General features: G+C 36.2%; 1 protein-coding gene across 4 annotated transcripts; it reads left to right on the plus strand.

Moving 5' to 3' along the window:
* Positions 1–1,369: 1,369 nt before the first annotated feature.
* Positions 1,370–19,845, plus strand: U2AF1 (U2 small nuclear RNA auxiliary factor 1). Of its 4 annotated transcripts, XM_043995536.1 has the most exons (9): positions 1,400–1,482; positions 6,814–6,901; positions 10,628–10,694; positions 14,203–14,252; positions 14,616–14,714; positions 15,120–15,253; positions 15,410–15,502; positions 17,421–17,609; positions 19,346–19,715. In XM_043995536.1, exons 1-8 carry the CDS (start codon positions 1,439–1,441, stop codon positions 17,590–17,592), a joined length of 747 nt encoding a protein of 248 aa, XP_043851471.1. In that variant the 5' UTR covers positions 1,400–1,438; the 3' UTR covers positions 17,593–17,609; positions 19,346–19,715. The 4 variants fall into 4 exon arrangements, with proteins under 4 accessions (XP_043851470.1, XP_043851471.1, XP_043851469.1 ...); XM_043995535.1 differs by having other exon boundaries at positions 1,370–1,482; positions 17,421–19,830; XM_043995534.1 differs by lacking the exon at positions 10,628–10,694 and adding an exon at positions 9,784–9,850 and having other exon boundaries at positions 17,421–19,845.
* The last annotated feature ends 1,508 nt before the right edge of the window (positions 19,846–21,353 follow it).

Consider the following 21,353-nt stretch of genomic DNA (forward strand, 5'->3'; position numbering starts at 1 on the left):
AAGGTCACATAGCTAGTAAGTGTTAAGTGTCTGATGCCAGATTTGAACTCAGATACTCCTGATTCCAGGGCCAGTGCTCTATCCACTGTGCCACCTAGCTGCCCCAGGTGAGTTTTTTATAAGCATTTTCTGACATGGTTAAAAAAATAAAGACAATTCCCATACCTAGTATTACATATTGTATATTTAGTTGCCCATTCAGTAGCTGGGGACACATCCTCATTTAAGGAGACTTAAACATATGCTATACTATTTTCTATATGCTTATAATTTACTATATATGCTATAATATTTTCCTAGAGAATTTCATGTGAGGGCAATGAGCTCATAGTTGTCTGGTGGTTTTACTTTACAATCGGAAGGGGTTTTCAAAAGATGCTAGACTTGTTGGGGTGAGGGGAGGGAGGGAAGAAGCAAAGAAATGCACATGTTCATTAGAAAGAAAAGAAATAGGGGCGGCTAGATGGCGCAGTGGATGGAGCACAGGCCCTGGAGTCAGGAGTACCTGAGTTCAAATCCGGCCTCAGACACTTAACACTTACTAGCTGTGTGACCCTGGGCAAGTCACTTAACCCCAATTGCCTCATTAAAAAAAAAAAAGAGAAGAAAAGAAAAGGAAAGAAAAGAAAAGAAATAGGTTAATAACCTCTGGAATTTAAATGAAAATTAACACTGGGAAGCCAGGCCTATAAACACAGCTTGTTCTAAGATTTCTCTACTGCCTCATAGTAGGGCAGTTCTTGAGCCAAGTGTCTGTCCATCCCCATGGGTTTCTTTGGGGGTACAGCCACCACCCCACCTCGCAAAGGGGAAGACTTGGGGTTCTGAAAGCTGGGGAGTAGGACTTAGAATAACGCGAAACTTTAAACTATATACCTTTTACCTAAAAAGGGAAAAACAGGTCTGCCTATCCAATTAAATTATTTTGGTTATGTTTTCAAAACACCCCTCTCGATAATCACTAAGTTTCTGGGGAAACATGCTTAATAAGGGATGTTCCAGTGATGTGGAAAAACTTTAAAGTAAGAGAGGCAAAGGGGGAAAGAATCAAAAACGTTAAAATGTGAAAAACTTGTGTGGAGCAGATGGCAAAGAAGAAAACAAACTATGTCAAAAACAAAAGGGAAGGAAGCAGGGGAAACCTGCACTTTTGAACCCATCAAGGGTGGGCCAAAGTAGGAACTAAGTACTCTAAAGAGGACGTAGCAAAGGAGAGGAGATGGCGGGAAGGGCGCCGTCGAGGAGGAGCCCGGCTGGCCCCGCCCGGCCCGCCCGGCCTGCCCGGCCGCGAAGCCGCGCCTAGCCCAAGCGTGATTGGGCGGAGGGTCCAGCTCCTCTTGTGGAGAGGATGGGCCGTGACTGACGCCGTCGCGTTCGGGTGACGTGTGAGCAAGCGTCCGGCTGTGGCGGCGGCGACGGCGGCGGCGGCGGGTGGGAAATGGCGGAGTATTTGGCCTCCATTTTCGGCACAGAAAAAGACAAGTGAGTTTGAGTCACCCGGTCCTTGTTCTCGGGAGGGCGTAGTAGGGTCTTGAGAAAGGCGGCGTTGCGGAAGAACGGAGGGGACCGCCGGAATTGCCAGAGCCCCGGCTGCGGTCGATGGGGAAGCGGCGGCGGCGGCTGTAGGCCCGGACCGTGGCGTGGGGGGAGGGGAGCCGGCGGCGGCGGCGGCGGGAAGGAGCGGGCGCCCGGCCTCGTGGAGCCAGTTCATTCATAAAGAGAACTTCGCATCCGCGAGCCCTTCGCCGCTTTCTGCCCCCTCCATCCCGCCCCGCCTGAGCGGCGTGCTCTAGCACTTTTCCCGGGGAGCCACGCGCCGCCTTCTCGTGGAGCTTTACTCTAAGTGGATGAATGGAGCTCTCGGAGCGGGCGGAGGGACGTAGGAGGCGCTGGCGGGGCTGTTTGGGGACGGAGATGAGGAGGAGGGGAAGAATAACTCCAGTTTCAACATCCCACATGGCGGACTTAAGGACACGAGGGGCCGTGGCGCCGCCTCGGGGAGCCTCAGACAGAAGTGGCCGGGCCAGGGAGCGGGATCGAGGAGGGCGGGAGGGGGGAAGGAAAGGAAGGGAAGCGAAGCGAAGCATGTGCGCCCTCGGGGCCGATTCTGGTGGCGCGGGCTCCACGGGGCCGGCCCTTTATGTGGCCGCTCGCTCCCGGACACTGCGAGGCTGGTTCAAATGCTTTGGTGGCCGCTCTTCCCCGACCACGGCGGGAGGGAGCGGGACGGAATTGAAGTTTGCTTCTAGAGAGAGGGCAGTTTGTCCTAGATACTTTACACAAAGCCCTTCCATGTAATATTAAACATTGTTCTGCCTCTCATTGCCACATACTCCATGTCTATCTCTTGCCTTTTCCTTTGCAAAGGTCGCTTCTCCTCTTCCTCTTCTCTCCCCTCCCCTTGGCTGGGAATTATCTCACATCTGCTTCTTGGAACTCGTAGCCCTTTTCCCTGACTCAGTTCAAGTGTCACCTCTGGAAAACAAAAGATGTTTCGGTTCACTTAAAGCATTTACTAAGAGCTTGCTGTATGCCGGGTACTGTAGACACCAAGAGAAAAATTAAACAACTCTGCCCTTGAATAGCTTATGTTCTACTAAAGGGAAATAACCTTTGCAGAAATGAGTAAATGCAAAGTATTGGGGGTCAGGTAGACTAAGAGAACCGGGGTGTTTAATAAATTCTTGTTGAATTGAAGGAACATTGGTGCACATAACTTTTAGTACTTTGTTAGATTTCAAAAATAGATTTAGATTTCTAAAACGTAAAACTATTGACACAATTAGCCAAAAGAAGGTTATGGGCATGAACCCTTAAAATAACTCATGAAATGAATATGTACAACACGTGAATATATTTCAACTGAAACTGATTTGGAGCTCCCCTGAATTGGAAAAATGGGGTGCCTGCGATACTTATTTTCTTATTTCAAATAGGAAGGTGCTCTAGGGTCTTGTGGCCACTTCTAAAACAATAGCTTAAGTGTAGGGAAAAACTAAAGAAAATAGTTTTGCTTTTTTACCTTGGCCTGCTTGATTTTAGTGCATTGGACTTAGAGCCAGAACTGTAGGGGTCATGTAGTCCACTGAAGTCAAACTCAAATAGAAATCCCTGCAGGCTCCATATTGCCTTAGAAAAACACAAATTAACATCATGTTGTATTTTTTATTTCTTTGTTAAACATTTCCCTGTTACATTTTAATCTCAATGGGTAGTGCTCTGAGTTTTGTGGCCTGGAAGGGTTTGGCACCTAAAATCTTGTCTAACCCCTTTGATTTTGGAAATGAGGAAATTGAGGTCCAGAGAAATTAAGTGACTTGCCCAAAAGTCACACAGACAGTAAGTGACTGAGTTAGGATTTCGACCCAGATCCCATGACACCAAATCTTTCATTCTTTGCATTGCAAACTAATTTTCCAAAATTTGATATTAGGAACTTCCTATGCTATTTAAATAACCCCAGGGGCAACTAGGTGGCACAGTGGATAAAGCACAGGCCCTGTATTCAGGAGGAGACCCGGAGTTCAAAGCCAGCCTCAGACACTTAACACTTACTAGCTGTGTGACCCTGGGCAAGTCACTTAACCCCGATTGCCTCTCAAAAAATAACTTCAGCAACTACTTGCTCAAAACCATGTAAACAGGCATTTTTTACACAATATTTTATATTTGTTGTGGATTAATCTATGCATTCACTATTACTCACATTTCCACAGACTTTTAAAAAGTTTGCCTTTTCTATGATTGGAACAAATCAGAAATATGTCTAAATTTTTTTTTTATGTTTCATACAGTCTTTGGGCGTAGAGGGTTTTGTAACCCTTTGAGAGTAGGAATTCTTTCTTTGTATCCCCTATGCTAAGCAATAGTAGGTTATTTAATAAATGATTGTTGGTTGATTGTATCCTTGTAGCAAAGATCTCTGACCACTATTTTTATTTAATCTTGTATATTGTAAGTCTCTATCCCATGGCCATTGTTCTATAGTTTCCTTGTAGTTTACCATTGAAAAAGTTAAAAGAAATTATTTTTTCCTTAAGTCTAGGTCTGCTGTGGCCAAGACACTTAGCCTCCCTTTTTTGGAAGTTCATTGATCCCAATTATCTTTTGCCTTCTTTTTTGGTGTTTAACCACAATTAATCTTTCAACAGCATTGTGAAATTCAGGCATTTGTTGAGTGTTTTCTTACTTTCCCTTTTAGGAGAGAACTAGGGGAACTTTGACTTCTAAAAAGTTTTTTTTTTTAACCTAAGCTAGAAAATAGATAAAACACTGCACGAATCAGTATTTGTTATAAATTTGAATTTCTGGAACCTGCATTTATTGGCACTTATAACATCTTTTTTATGCTAGGTTTTACATTCGTTTTGTTACATAATTTTTGGAATGTAATTTTGTATTTCAGACAACTAAAATTCATTTCACTGTACAGTATTGATCAGAGAGGGTCTTCCCTCTTCTGTGGATAACATAAAATAAGAAGGTGGTTGTCATTGTTTTTAATGATCTTTTTTTTTTTTGCGCGGGGCAATGGGAGTTAAGTGACTTGCCCAGGGTCACACAGCTAGTAAGTATCAAGTGTCTGAGGCCAGATTTGAACTCAGGTGCTTTAGAGTAACAAGTCCCTTGTCCTTTCCTTTTTTTTTTTTTTGTCCTTTCTTTTTTAAAAAACAATTCTCAAAATTTTTTAAAAAGAAAAAACCATTCTCTCAGCTCATTAATAAGGACAAGGTTTTATGTTCCTTAACAAAGAAATACATTTAATCCCTTGCTTAAAACTTTGTCTGTAATTAGAATTTAGTCTTTCTTTGAATACTTTGTAACTAGGTTGTCAAACTGCCACTTTTGGGACCTGGCCGGAGTGATTCTTCTGGGATGCAAAACAAATATAAATTGTATAATCTGGTTCCCATCACAAAGCTTTCTTCTTTTCTATATGTGATTGTGTTTCTAAATTAAATTTTTTTTCTTGGTGATTGCTCATAAGCAGACTGCAATTTAACAAGAAAATAATGATAGGAAGTCTTAGAAAAGGGGAAGAGTTGAATACAAGGAGGGAAAACAGAAGTTGGCAAGCATCAGGTGCTAGATTTCCTCATTTCATTAAAATATTTTCTTCAAGACTATTTTGTATTTTCTCTTGATTCATTGAGGGAAGGAACTGTTTGTAGGTGGCATCACACATGATGGACAGACCACCATGATTTGGAGGGGGGGTGTGTTTTTTTTTTTTTTTTAAAGAAAATCTGTAGTAGACACATGACTCACAAGTTTTTTAACCTCTCAGTGCCACTGGCCACTCCTAAAACTGAGTTGTCTAGCCACATTGGTGGAGGAAACTTCCTCTTCCCTATACTAATGAAATAAAAGGTTAGGTTAAAAAAAAAAAAGACACAAGATAGTTTGTGAGGAAACTGTGCACAATACATGTCTTTCGTTTCAATAAATTTTGAACCCTCATTATCATTGCTAACAAAAAATTATTATTCATTCCGACACTTCTGCCACACAGAAACAGGACAGATGTTATTGAGCCTTCTCTTGTAACAAAGAAAAATTAGGCAGAACCAACCAAGTACCATAAGCTGTATTCTGTCTATATACTCCCATGCCTCTCCAACAAAAAAAAAGGCATCAGGTACATATCTTGATCTTTAAATTTTCCCAAAGAGATATCAAAAACTAAAGTGGGCTTCCCCAGAAGTCCGGGTTTTCAGAGGTGAGACCACAGAACTTGGGTGAAAGAACATGAAAATGTTTTGTCGAGTTAACAGAGGAGGGCAGGAGGAAATTCAGTGTTTTGAGGTAATTTTACTTAGGCTAGATGGAGGCAGTATGGTGTGGTGGATAGTGCTGAAGCTTTATAACTATATGATCAGGGGTAAAGTAACTTAATCTTTCTGAGTCTCAGAAAACTGAGACCCTTATACTAGGTTTTAGTAGAGATACAACATTAGGGAGTGGAAGGAATTCTTTTCCAAGGAAATAGCAGGTCCTTAACATGAGTATGTCAGGTTAATAGGAAAATTAATCCAATAAAGAGAATGAATTAACATTGGAAAATGAAAATGGAGAAAAGAAACCTAAATAGAATTCACATCCTTAGGCCTGATGAGGTATCTGCAGAAAGGAGGATTTATATTGCCATTGTTTAGGAAGGAGACAGAGTAACCAGAAAGGTGAGAGACCTACAGTACTCTGCCCTTGTCAGACCACATCTGTAGAATATAGTCATTTGCAGAAAGCTTAGGCCAGGAAGAATGCTGACAAGCTGAAAAGGTTTAATGAGATGCTGAGACTATTCCAAAGGATGCAATATATGGTGATAAAGGAATGGGGGGATTTTTAACTTTTATGTGAGAAGAGTGAGGGAGAGGATATTGTTTTCAGGTGTTCAAAGGGCTGTCATAAGGAAGAAGGATTTGTCCTTGACCGCAGAAGGTAGAACTAGGAGTGATTTGCAGAAAAGCAGATCTAGCCTTGGTTGGGGTGGGGAGGAAGTGTGGACATGGGGATGATCGATCCTACTTAAGAGTTCTTCACAGGTAGAACCGCTACCTTCAAAAGATCCTCAACACTGATTGTCTTGGAAGTACCTGATAATTATGGAAGACATTACTATTATAAATTGGATTAAGTGACCTCTTAACTCTTCATATTGTGAGGAAAGGGTATCAGGTAATAAAGATTAAACTGTAGTGTTTATATTTCTGGCACTTGAATTAATCTGGTAGTCATCATTATGCTAATTACATGTTTACATGTATTTTATTTTTTCCTAGCAATATAATAAGGTCTTGTTTTTACTTACAGAGTCAACTGTTCATTTTATTTCAAAATTGGAGCTTGTCGTCATGGAGACAGATGTTCTCGATTACACAACAAACCAACCTTTAGCCAGGTTTGTGTCTTTTCTTAGATTTTTTTTTTGTCTCAAATTTTCATCTCGGTTTTTAAATATTGCTAATAATACTAAAAAATTCATTTTTTTTCTCTTTATGTGTGCATATATTTTCTTTTTACTTGTACTGGTCCTTTTTGCAGGATACCCTGTTAAAAACCTTAACTGTAGTGGAGGCTGGTCAGGGTTAATTGGTGTATTTACATTTCAAGGAAAATCAGTCATGTCCCTTAGATTCTTTGTATGGTAAACCCTGCTGGTATATTCCTTATATCCATAGGAAGGATTTCAGAACTTCATTGTTCTTAAGACTAATTGACTCAAAAATGTGGACCTGGCATGCAAAAAACTGATCTGATTTGTAGTATTTTTTTACACTCTCTTTCTCCACCCCCCCTTCCTGGTTTGTTAGCTGTAATTCACATTAACTGCTAGTTTCCCCTGCCAGCTGATTTACTACAGTAGGATTAGAAGAGGTAGGGAAAGCCCATGCCAACTAAAACTTATTTGGGGTTACTTGGTTGAGTTAGCTAGGAATAGGAACCTTAAACCAAAAAACTTGTTAGTTTTATATATCTGGTTTATAAAAGAGATTTCTATTTTGAATGGTTTCATTCGTCCTCTACTCTATGAGCTTCCTACTCCATTTCTTTAGCTAGAAGCTAAAGGGTAGGAAAGAAACGTTGTGACATTTACTGTCTTTGAAATGGAGGTTTTTTTAAATCCCTGAAATTAGGTTATAAACTCTGGGTTTAGGTGTAAATTACTTATGCCTTGCTCTTTAGGTACCTGTTATAGAGGTGACCTATTATTAATTCTTTGGTACAGTATTCTCAGTGGTTAAAGTTCTGGTATATTTTCTTTCAACTAATGAAAAAAGGAAAAAAAGTCTAGAAACTACAAGCAGAATGATGTGTTTCGGAGCATTGGAGGGAAAGTATCATAATTTTTATTTAAAAGAATTGGGAGAAATAAAGTTGTAGGTCATTTCCATCTCATGTTCACTATTCACAATTTGAAAAGAGGAAAACATAATTTTCTGTAGGCTCTAACATCAGAAAACTACAATGTACTGCTGAGTTAGATTTCTGCCCTCCAGGAAACACTAATAATTATGAATTTATACCATAAACCTCAAAAGTAAGGTTTTTCCACAACAGAAAGAAAAAATGTTAACCCTTTAGAATAGTTTTTCAACTATATCTTGGTTTTCATTTTGATAGTTGAAAGGGGAGACCCACTTGAAAAGGAATTTTCATTTCTACAGTGGTTAAGTAAATCTTGTAATATTCCACTAAGACATAGGTTGGGAGAGTTCATCAATCTATTTAGGTTTTTTTTTTTTCTTCACTGAATCTGTAAATGAAATAAATTCGAGGGGTGGGAAAAATATAAACATTGCTCTTTAGCTAAATGCGAGTAGAAATTTTTTTTTTCTTCCAGAAATAGTTCATTAGTTGTGACTTTAAATTCTGCCATGTTGGAATCAAAGTAAAGGTGATTTCATAAACTTTTTTTCCCTTAGTTTCTCTTTGGGTGTGTATGTGTATTACACATCTAATTTTGATTTTGATTTTGTTTTCTAAAGTTAATCTTAGGCACTGGAGCTCCATTGTTTTCTTTAAATGTAAAAATTAATGTCTAGTGCTAGCTGCAAACCCATGGGCTCAGGATTTTTATTTTGTGTTAGCATTCTCTGCTCAGGAATTCTGTAAACATAAGCAATAAATATATTACCCAAGTAAATGTAGAGCTCTCTGTCCTACCTCCAAAGTCTTGAGAGGAATATGTCCCAGGATGCCCTAAGTGGGTATGAACTAGAAAAAATTTAGATATTCAGAGACAGAGAAGAGTGTTGTTGATAATCATTCACAAGAATTTTTTATCTTTGTGCCTTCTGCTTAGTGTTGGGTTTTTTGTCTGAAGACTCAACACTAAAATGTACTGTGTTTTCATTTGAGCTGGGGCTTGGAGAAGTTTTGTGGCCATTAGGAATTCCCTGTAAACATACGTGGGAATTTAACTAATTGGTTTTATAAACTAGATATAAATCTCCTATATATATGTCATAGCAACGTTATCAAGATTGAAGATGAGTTTTTTAATCTCCCCCCCCAACATTAATTAGATTTGTGGTTTTTAGCATATACAGTACATTTTTGAGCTGCTTACAGTGATAATGGACATTGAAATTTTATGTACTATATTAGCTTACTAACTTAAACATGGTTTGTTTTTTCAGACAACTTGGTTTTAAGAAGAACGGTACAAATGTAAGGTTTCAAGTCTGCCTGATCAAGTGTAAAGCAGAAGGGCTAAAAGGATATTTTCCTTAAAAGAAGGAGCGGAAAACATACAAACATTTAAAATTATTGTATTATGTAAACAGAGACTTCACCAAGAAATATTTTTATAAGATTGTATAAGGTATCTGGTTGACATTTGAGAAACTTGCTTTGTGTAACAGTGGAAGAACTTGAACCTACTGCATACTCTCAAGTTATGTACTGGTTAAAATTTTGCATGGGGGATTTGATTATCTTGAGAAATTTCAGGACATTTTAGTGTCTTAGTCTGAAGTACAAAAATGTTAGACTTAGAGCATTTATTATACTTTGTCATTTTAACTTGGGGCTGTTCATTAAACTAATCAATTATAGTTTCTTCTTGGTTGCTAGCTGACTTAAAGTAAGTCACTGCAAAAAAAACTCTGTTTTCATAATATGATGGTTTTGGTGTACTCTTCAGAAGACACACACAAAATGTCTGACTTGCAAAAAAAATTTTGTTTAGCCATTTGCAAACAAGTTGTCTCTTTGCAATTGTCTAATATATGCACAGCAGCCAGTAGAATTCCCCTTTTTATTTTTTTTTCCCCGCAGACCATCTTGATTCAAAACATCTATCGTAACCCCCAAAACAGTGCACAGACGGCTGACGGCTCACACTGTAAGTCCCACAGTTGGAGAAATTTTTTTAAAGAATGGTGTTAAAGAGCCCACTCCTAATTGAGACAATAATGTTGGCTTCTGAGCTGCTGACATAAAGCTGTTGCAAACAGGACAAGGTGATGGAACTCCTTGCGCACAGCAAGAACTTGATAACTGTATTTGTTCATGAGACAAATCATGTGACTTTTGAAAGCTCACTGATTGGACCTTTCTTTTGATTTGACATTTGTTAAATGACAAGGTCCATACATATGAAACCTTTTTTTTTTAATCAGCCAATCATTACACTGATTGGATCCCTGACATTTATCAAGTTCTTTCTATAGGTATGAAATCATAAAAATATTTAGGATACGGTAAGGTAAGTTGCCCAAGTATGGGTCTTGTTTCATTAAAAAACAAAGAAAGAAAAAGTTAAGGAAATAAGAGATTTCATGTCATGTAATTATTGTGTTTACACAATGTAGCTCTTTTGTCCTGGCTATTCTAAGTTTTAATTATTTTGTTAAATGAAGTTTTAAATTGCAAGTTCTCTACTTTTATAATTTAATTCAATTTGTAAAAGAAGAGTGTTTTAATAAAACAAAACACAATAATAGCATATTATGAGATCTCTTATGTAGTGTTAGGGTGGTTCAGGAAAACTTCCCCTCTGGAGAAAATAACTTGCTCTTTTTCAGCACTGAGACTCGGCAAAAGTGATCATCAAAGGAAACCGGTTAAGTGTTAAAATTTTATTTTCCATAATATAAAGTTGTTGCGTTTTGTATTTCAGACCATTGCCCTCTTGAACATTTACCGTAACCCTCAAAACTCTTCCCAGTCTGCTGACGGTTTGCGCTGTAAGTTCATACAAGTTCCTTCACTGGTTCCCTGGGCTTGATTGTCAGAGCTCAGTGTCAACTTAATCTGATCTACCATTTTAGTTTAATAAAGGACCACATTTTATTAAATGTGTCAAGAGACTTGTCCTATTCAACCCTTCCTCCCACCCAATTCTTCCAAAAGGGGCTAAAACTATATATTTTTTTTAAGTAGTTTTGGTCTGCTCCCAGTTTCCTCCTTTACTTGACCGTCATCCTAGGGGAAAATATGCCAAAGTAAGCGTTATGCTCTTTTTCTCATAAGAGCAAGGATATTTCACATTTTACTTTAAAATGCTTTTTAAAAGATATATTGGTGAAATTTGGTTATTTATGTGTGCGTGTGTGTTTTCCCCAAATTGCATTCAAAATTTTGTCCCTAATTAAAAAGTCGAGCTATTTCAGAAGTCACATTTTAGTTCTAACAAACCTTGCTCTATGTATTTTCCATAGGGTCACAGAGACCCTGAGCTTTCCTTATTGCAGGATATAGACACTAGCTAGAGCACTGGGGGGAAGAGGAGGTGTTGGGGAGCAAATCTGTATTTGCCAAATGCCAGTAGGTCCTTGGTGGAAAAGTTTGAAGATCATCATTATATGACGTTGAATGTAAATTTAAAGTTTGTCTTCTTTGTGGAATTCAGAATTTGGTTTACTATAGTTTGAAAACAGATGGGCACTTGCATGGAAAAGAACTGCAATTTTCCATTTAGCAAATATTTCTATTTTTCAAATGGCAAGTATATGAATACTATTCTATTAAGCGATAGTTGTTTAAGAACAAGGTACGAGCCAGTAATGGAGAATCTAGTACCTTCAGAAGAGTTTTTTATTTCATTATTTTGCATAATTTAATATCTGTTTGGTTGGGTTTCTTAACCCTGTGAAATTTAATTATTGGTGGGGAAATTGGAATTTAAAACTGGCAACCTTTTAAATCAAGAGATGGCCAATGAACAGTCCAGAACCTAAATACTGAGAAATTGCCCCTTGTAGACACAAATATAACTTCAAATACCTTTTAAAAATCAGCCTGTACCAGCAGCTTGTGGTCTGGTCTTCTGTTCATTTTTAATCCTGCCAGTTAAGGCACTACATGCATTATTGTAATTGTGATATTGATATAGTGGTACAGGACTTCTCAAATGACTACATAAAGTTTACTTTGTTACCTTTGGTTTAGAATAATTTGTTTTCTGAGGATTTTTTTGTTTTGTTTTAACTTTTTAAAAAGGACAGTTTCAGGGGGAAATATTTAAATATAGGTATACTAAATATTTGCTTCTTTTCCTTTCAAGAAAAGTAGGTTATTGAATAATTGTGATGGCTGCTTTTTACTCATTAATCAGGGTTGCGTGTATTCCTATTTCATTGGAAATATATTTAAATTAATTTAGATATGTAATGTTGACTATGGACTCTTAAAATAATAGATATTCATGGTACTCCACTGCTTTATGCACGTTGCATAAAAAGAATTGATAATATGTATATTAAAAAGCTGGTGCCTTCTCCGAATAAGTAAATAGTTTGGTTTGCATTTTAAGTATAAAGTCAGTTTAAACTGATGAACTTTTATAGGACTCTTTCACTGATACTTCCCAAATGCCTAAGTTCAGTTAATTGAAATTTAAAATTATTTACCTGCCCCTTTTATGCAGTGAAGAGCTGTTTCAGTGAAATATAAAATTCAGTCAGAATGATTGAATCCAAGCTTAAGAAGCATACAGTTTTAAAAGGAAAAATGAATAATTGTTTTATGCTTTGCTGTTAAAATCTGTTTTACATTAAAGGATATAGATGGTTGAGTAGTATTTTTATTTAATCTGTTATCTGTGAATGGTTAAAATATTTCATGTTTATTTTTATATGGTTTAATGATTAAATCCTGACAAATAAGCAGTATTTATGAGATCAGGATAAAATGCATTTTTCCCCATAGAGTTATTAGCCTGTTGTCAGATATTTTCCATTTTACACTTTCAAAAATTGCATACAACTAGAACACACTGACATGGATAAAATAAAAATCAGTGACAATCTCCAAATCTATAGCCAGAAGTTTAAATCTCTCCCTACCTAATTTTGACTTTATGAGAACTACTAAATAATTTAGCTTATACTTTACATTCTCTTTCACTCTGGGGGAAGGTACTATAAAACTACCAAAGAAAGTGGAATTAAGAATAAAGTCTAAAAATAATTTTTAAACATCCTATTTAGTGAAGAAATAATGACTTCATTTGTAAATATCTTTACAAATGATAAGCTATCAAGAATTATAGAGTTTGCTTTTTAATCCTTAGTAAGTTGTGTTTTTTGAAAACTATCCATAGACATCACAATTTAAAAAAAAAAAAACTGGAATCTAGAAGGCTACCATGCAGATTAGAAGTAAAACTAAATTAAATCACAATGGCTCTTGAAAATTATTTTGTTTTTACATTGAAATTTTTTCACATTTATTGGGAACATTTGCAAAATAGCTAATGAGAAAGGTAGTGTGTTCCTGGCGTTTTTATTTGGAGTACTTTAAGGATAAAGATTTATGGCCTTCGTAGAATAGGCCAGAAGTAACACAAAACGAACTTGCCCATCCTTGCCCCATCTTGTTTCCAAACTATAAGGGCTGGGCTTTTAGACAACACAGGTTGCAGGCTGGCCTAGCATTATTGCTTGTCTTCTGTATTCTCCCATATAGCCACCTTAATTTAGCACACTCTAATGTCTTAATTTCTCTTGAGTAGATGCTTTGGGCAGTATCTGAATTGTTAAAATTTAGTAAGGGGGAGTGGAAATAAAAAATTTCAATTTGCTTAGGTAGTATGAATCTACCTAAAATGATAGGTATAATTTCATTCCCTGTTTATAAGTTACAGAGAAAAACATACTTCGTGAAAATTATTTTGGAATATATACTAAGAATGCTTTCTATAACAAAGCATTGTAATTTCCATTTATTTGAGTGGCACGCAAATGCCATCAATGTACAAAATCTATTACAAATTATTTTTGTCATTATGTACTTTGGTTTTAATCACATCACAAGGGATCTTAGAGCATTTTTCTCTATGCTGTAAACTTAAAGGTCAATAAACATACCACTTTCCCTTTGATCTTTATTGTAATTTTAATAAAGGAATTTTCTATAAGGTTACTTAACTTTTATTCCACCTGATTATGAGAAAAAAGGAAATCTAACAAATTTTTCTAATTTTATAATAGATATTTCCTTAACAATTCTGAAATTGTGGCACTTTGATGCTGATTAAACTTGATTTAACTTTTAGTAAACTATTAAGAATGTCATGGGAGATTTAAAAATCTCACCTTTAAAAAGAGCTATTAGTTTTATTATGCTATATCTTTAACAACTGCATCACCTTGTGTTCTTTCTCTACATATTTTACTGTTTAGCTGTTTGAATTTAAACTCAAGAGGTCTCTCATTTCAATATTCTAACCAAAAAGATTTCTCTCATTTGCAGGTGCAGTGAGTGATGTCGAAATGCAAGAACACTATGATGAATTCTTTGAGGTGAGTGATATTCATTGTTACAAGTTAGAAACAGTTATCTTACATTTTTGATGCAGTGTCTTGTTAAAGTAGAGAACATTTGAGTGATTGGACGGTGATGACTCTAATGGCTATTGGATTTTAAAGCATATTCTCTAATTTTTTCCTTATCTAAAATACAATCGAATTATAATAAGCACCTTTTATGTTGGGTGGAGTGGGGAGGACATGTTAATGTTATTATCTAAGAAAGACTTTTATATTTTCACTTAGTTAAAAGCTGTTAAACTTTGTCTGATTTACTGAAAAATAACTTGTTCCTTGTTATTTTCTAATGTAGTTGGTATGTGAAGGTGCTCTAACATCATCTTTCTCTTTACCTAGGAGGTTTTTACAGAAATGGAAGAAAAGTATGGTGAAGTTGAGGAGATGAATGTTTGTGATAATCTTGGGGATCATCTTGTAGGAAATGTATATGTAAAGGTAAGAGTAAAATTATAAATGTAATTTGAGCACTGGCAGTGTTAATGAATACAGAGCTGGAATTGTTTTCTATGAGCCATTTTGTTATTGTGAGTGATTACTATTTTTTTATTGCCAACTTTTGAAGCTTGTGACCATTTAATGTTTTCTATCAAAATATTGTCTAGAAATTTCTTTTCTGTTTTTTGGGGGAGGGAGAGCCAAGTGAGTGCTAATTCATAGTAGGACTCTATAACTTAAAAATTGGTATTGAGACTGGGTAATATTGAGGCTTAAGTAATAATGTAACTAGAAATAGATCATCTGTCCTAGTCCATCTTATTAGTTTTAATATCTACCTATTTGTTGTAAATGTGTATAACTACAATAAGATGTGAAAGCATTTTTCTTTTATTCATTTCTCAGTTTCGCCGTGAAGAAGATGCAGAAAAGGCTGTCATTGACTTAAACAATCGCTGGTTTAATGGACAGCCAATTCATGCAGAGCTTTCACCTGTGACTGACTTCAGAGAAGCTTGCTGTCGCCAATATGAGATGGGGTAATGATGAGAATTGGGAGTGGTGTCCATTTGGAACAAAGTTCTCATTTGCCAGACAGCTTTCAACATAACAATTTAGTAAGCATGATGAACATTATAGTAAGTAATAAAAATGAGGAGATTACATGACAATTTTTATCTAATTATATTCCACAGAGAATGTACTCGAGGAGGCTTCTGTAACTTTATGCATCTGAAACCCATCTCTAGAGAACTACGGCGGGAGTTGTATGGGCGTCGTCGTAAGAAGTAAGGCTTTTATTCAGTAACATGAAGAATAAATATAATTAAAGAAAAATATGCATTATTGCCAAATATTTTTTCTAAAGAACTTTCCAGAATTTGGCAGTTTGTATTTTTTTCCCGAAAAAAAATCATAATTAAAGTAATCTATTGGTTTTTTTTTTAATGGAACCTGGGAGAAATTGATTATAGAACTGAGTCTGATTTTATTTATTTTTTTTATATGTATATATGCAAAATTGGGGAAGGGTGAGGCAATGAGGGTTAAGTGACTTGCCCAGGGTCACATAGCTAGTAAGTGTGAAGTGTCTGGGGCCTGATTTGAACTCAGGTCCTCCTGGATCCAGGGCCAGGGCTCTATCTACTTCGTCGTGTAGCTGCCCCGATTATAAATTAATAACCCATTGTGCTACAGCCATTTTGGTCTTGGTATTCTGTTGTTCCAGGCCCTGGATTTAGTTAACCAGGTAAGGTAAATTAAGGCAATTGGGTTTCAAATTCTCTCTACTTTAAAATTAACATTTAGCCCTATTTTACCCTTTGAGAAATGGACCCAACTTAGAAAAATAAATATTAATTAATTAATTAAAAGCAGTGGTCACTATAATTTGGTAGAATGGGCCCCTGGAATGTGACTATGGATGGATGGTATGTTTTATTCAAAAATGATATAAAGGGGACGGGACTATTCATTATAAATTAGGAAGATATTCTTGTGTAAGACATTCAAGAACCAGAAGAAGGAAGAGAAAGATATATTGGTTGAAAAGAAGTGGAAAAAGAATAAAATCAGTGATTTTGTGGGGGAGTTCTAGCATTTGGCAAGAATTAGGAAGGGCCTCGTGGATGTGGTGGCACTTAAATGAAAGAAAACTTGAGATTATAATGAGAAGATAATGCATTCCAGACATGGAGGATAGCCTATCCAGAGTCATTGAAAAGAGCATGCTGTGCTAGCAGTCTGTGTTCAGTCAATATCAGCTCTTTCTCTGGAGGTGGATGGCATTCTTCATCATTAGTCCTTTGGGATTGTCTTGGATCATTGTATTGCTGAAAAGAGTTAAGTCATTCACAGTTCTTCATCAGACAATATTGTTGTCACTGCACAATGTTGTCCTGGTTCTGATCATTTCACTATACATCAGTTCATATAAGTCTTTCCAGTCCTTTCTGAAATCATCCTATTTGTCATTTCTTAGAGCACAATAATATTCCATCACCACAAAAAGAGCTGCTATAAATATTTTTGTACAAATAGGTCTTTTTCTTTTTTGGAAAGTCTTTGGGATATAAACCTAGTAGTGGTATTACTGGATCAAAGGGTATATGCACAGTTTTATACCCCTTTCGGCATCCAAATTGCTCTCCAGAATGGTTGGATCAGTTCATAACTACCAGCAGTGGATTAGTGTCCTAGTTTTCCTACGTCCTCTCCAACTTCCAACATTTTCCTTTTTTGTTAAATTTACTACTCTGATAGGTATGAGGTTCACCAACTAATACTGACAGCATGACCAAAAATGTTAAATTTTACTATTGGTTTGAAGTTGACTCATCTAATAAGTTAGGTGATTATTATTCATAGCAATTGCATTGTTCAGTGGCATCAAGCAGCTTGGAAAACAATATTTCTATAATAAGTTAACTCAAAAGAAATCTTTGAATAATTTGATTAGTTTCCAGAATTTTGATTTGTCATTATTTGTTTGCTTTGCTATTTTGGGAAGAGAAAAACACCAGGACCTTGGTAACCAGACTTCATATAAAATACTAAATTAATTTACATAATACTTTCCTGATAATTATACCATTTTATTTTATTCTCAGTTCTCTTTAAATTAGCTGTTCAGAAACCATTATACACTTTGTGTGATTGTAATTTAATTTAGTGAGCCAGTTCATTTTACCTTTTTTCTGTTCACAGGCATAGGTCCCGATCAAGATCTCGTGAACGTCGTTCTCGATCGAGAGATCGTGGTCGTGGTGGTGGAGGTGGCGGTGGCGGTGGCGGCGGTGGTGGTGGCGGCGGCGGCGGTGGAGGAAGGGAACGTGATAGAAGGCGGTCAAGAGATCGTGAAAGATCTGGTCGATTCTGAGCCATGCCATTTTTACTGTATGTCTGCTAGAAAGTCTTGTAGTTGATTGACCAAACAAAGTTCATAATGAGAATTTTTTCTAAAAAATAACAAAACAAAAAAAAAGATGGGCTTCTGAATAAAATTTGTAGTGATACAGTATTCTTGGCGTAACTGTTTCTTGTGGGAAGTCTTATTAATTTCATTTCTTTACCTCGTCAAATGCATGACTTGGCAGTGCTTGAGGTGAAGGTAATACAGATTCCCTACCCTTCAAATGTTTGGGGATAGATAAAACCTGATTTGTGAACTTTATATAAATAGAAAACTTATTTGAAGAAACCATAAACTGAACAAGTAACTAACTAAAACAGGCTTGATGCATAAAAAATTAACTTTTATAATATTTCCTTTCCTGCTATGCGAGTGTCAGGTTAATTTAGACAGACCTGGAAACTTACTTTTTATTTACTCTGTAGAAATACTTAGCTAGAAACTTGATTTGTGACCAGAAATCTCTGCACTGTAAACTAGCATATTTACAGTAAAGCCAATTTTTTAGTATAAAATATTGTCTTAGTGTATCTTTAATGGAAATTGATAGTGGTGTCTGTATATAATTATAGGTTTTTAAAATGGTATTTCATGCATAATGCCCCAAAATTAGAGTAGTGCCTAGATCAGTATTAAGATTACTCCAATGTTGATAGTGTCTCATAAGTCCATTAGGCCATTCTACCACAATTGGCATCCATGAGGCAAGTTCAATCTTTTAAATCAGACTAATATACCCAATAAGGGCATCTCCATCAAAAATTACCTACCTAAAATCAGATTTATTCACATGTAATTTCTCTACTTTGTTAAGTGATAATGGTTGATGGTTGTGCATTTAATTGTTACTTAACTTCCATCAGTTAATATGCTATTTAAATGCTGGCAGCTGAAAATGTTTGTTTTCCCCCTTTTCAGTGTGTAGCAGAAATAAGATTTAAGAATTAAGATTTTAAAAAACTTTTTTACAAAAAGCTTCAAAGCTGAAATTGACAATTGTTGAAGGTAAACCCAATACACACGTTTAAGTGATTGACCAGAGGAGCATTAGAGTTCCAACAGAGGTGTTATCCAAGCCTATTTTATAATTGTAGGCAAACCCTTTTTGTACATGTATTTAAAAATCAGCTTTTCACTGTATATGCAGTTTCCCCCTGTTCAATTTAATTTTCAAAAAATGCACGTTGCTCTTTCGGAGAGAGTACCCTGCTTTTCAAAAGCTAGAAATTGAATAAATCTTTAAAAAGAACATTTTCTGCCTATATTTTTCATGAAAGTAACATTTATGAAGTATACTTGATTTTTTAAATTCCATTGCTTTTAACCCAGATATGATGTATAGAAATTTTGATATTGGATCTTTTTACTACAGGAATCATGCCAGTCATAGGGAGAGGGGGGACTTAGGAAAATTAATTTTTAGTTGATAAACCAGTTAACTTAGTTTTGATCATTGTATCTTCCCTCCAAAATAAACATGAAATTAATAATATGGTGCATCCTAGATTTCCGTGAAACCTTGTAATAATCATTTAGACAAGGTTGGGGAAGTTTTACTTTGTATTTCTTGATTTTATTTTTTCCTGTGAACCTAGCTTGTAATTAAAGTCTTAAAGCTTCTTTAAGCAACTTCAACTGAAATTAATGAAGATTCAGTTTACACAGTGAAACTGAGGAAACCTACTCACTTCATACCTCCCCCTCTGTGCCCCTAATACAGGACTGGAATAAGGAAGAAGAGGAAAGTTTTGTTCCAAAGATGACATCACACTGTGTTGCTACTTCTGTTTGAGTGTACTATGATCTCAACTGGTGAATAACAGCTAATAAACTTTAAGTAAACTCATGGAATCAGCCTACTGGAAGTAAAGTGATAACTTTACTAGGGTCCATGAAATTTTTCTTTTTGATTGGAATTTATCCCAAGTGGCTTCCTTTTTTTTGCTTTTTAGGTTAAAATCCAATTATTTCTGTAAAATGTTGCTTGTCCATGAATATTATATGATGTATGTTTAAGACTGTAAAACCAAATGGAGAAAAGTTGTTGAAAATAAAGATTTTTTAAATAAGGAATTGCACATTGCAGAACTTAAGCATTTTGCTTTAAAACATTTTTTAAAAAGAAAGTCTTCTTAATGGCATTCTTTTGATCAATCAAATCTAAGTAGGAAACATTTTCTTCTGCTTCAACATTTTTCCTTTGGAATATTTTTCCCACGTATTAAGAAATGTAAATTTTCATGTTTACTTTGGTTTTCTTCTGTTAAAATAGCCCCTTCTAAGTTTTCAGTGCTTTTCTGCTGATGTATTTTGGCTATTTTTGTAATTAAGTTAGCTTAGTAAAAAATCAATTCAATTCTATGGCCTTAGTTACCTTAGTAAGAAGAATATACCTCCTTGGGCTGAATTATCAGGGAATAATACTTGATACTTAAATATAGAACCTTTCCTTATTAAAAGCATCCCACTTTAAACAGTTTTCAGTTTGTGCAAATTCTTAGGACAGTTCTGAAATGTCATTTAGCTTCTGGCCTAAGCCAAGTTAGCAATCCATGGCACCTAAATGACACATCACTTCATGAAACACAAATCAATTGGGATCAAATATGTTGGGGTAGGGTGTGCCAGGGCTTAAAAGAGCTACAGCAATCTGAATTTATCTATTAAGAATAATACAATTGAAATTATATAAGATGCTACTGCCCAAACTTTACCACTTTATCCTGGATTAGTATTTTTACTGTTAAATGTTTCACTACTAGGAATTTTAGCTATTAGGAAGAGGAAGGAAGCAAGGAACAGATACACGGAATTTCTAAGAGTACTGCTATCTACTTCTCTATTGTTGTTGGCCACTGATAGCTAATCTCTTGCTGAAAAACCAGAATCCATTTTTTCCAATCTATTAGACTGTTTTGAGGAGGGGGGGTGATTTGCAACTTTGCAGTGAGATTAGGTCAGCACCTGCTCTGCATTTTACAGTCTGTTTCCCTGGGCACTGAGGATTTTAGAAATTTGCCTAGTCATGAAGCCAGCATGTTAGCAGTGGGGTTTAAACCTACATCATCCAAATAAATAACTTTGTTCTTTGAAGGACACAGCTTTTTTATACTCAAGAAAGAAATGAGATCAAATGTCTTTCATCCCGGCACCAAATGGAAGTCCCCGTACGTGAAAAAAACTACTACAAACTTTCAACACGGACCAGATTGTACTTAATAGGCTCAATAGAGAGGACACAATTCTAACTATTCTACCTACTCTGCTATTGTAATATAACCTCAAAGGCACTGATAGACTTGTTTTAGTATACCTGGCATAATGCTCTGTACTTAGGCATTAAGTAAGTGTTTATTAAATCCTACCCTGCTGTGGTAGGATCAGTGAATTCCATCACTGGAATCCAGCTGTACCAAAGTAATAAATAGTTGCTTCAGTCAGCATTCTATCAGTTCCAAAAGTGTTCCAGCTTAATCATCAATAGTGCACATCTATAACAGTGATAGGCAAAACAATGGCCCTGAATTCCTTATGAATCATAATGATGTGGTAAAAAGTTTTAACAGTCGATTAGATAATGGAGAGACACCAGTTTTTTTTTTTAGGACCACCCTTTTGGGGAGGAGACCAACAGCATGAGCTACACACACCAGTCCGCCTGCGACTCACGCCAGATTGCCTGCTGAGCACTCGACTTCCGGGGTGCGAGCTTAAAAGGCAAGGAGAGA

This window comes from Dromiciops gliroides, chromosome 3 (assembly GCF_019393635.1).
Source record: "Dromiciops gliroides isolate mDroGli1 chromosome 3, mDroGli1.pri, whole genome shotgun sequence".
Lineage (NCBI taxonomy): Eukaryota > Metazoa > Chordata > Mammalia > Microbiotheria > Microbiotheriidae > Dromiciops > Dromiciops gliroides.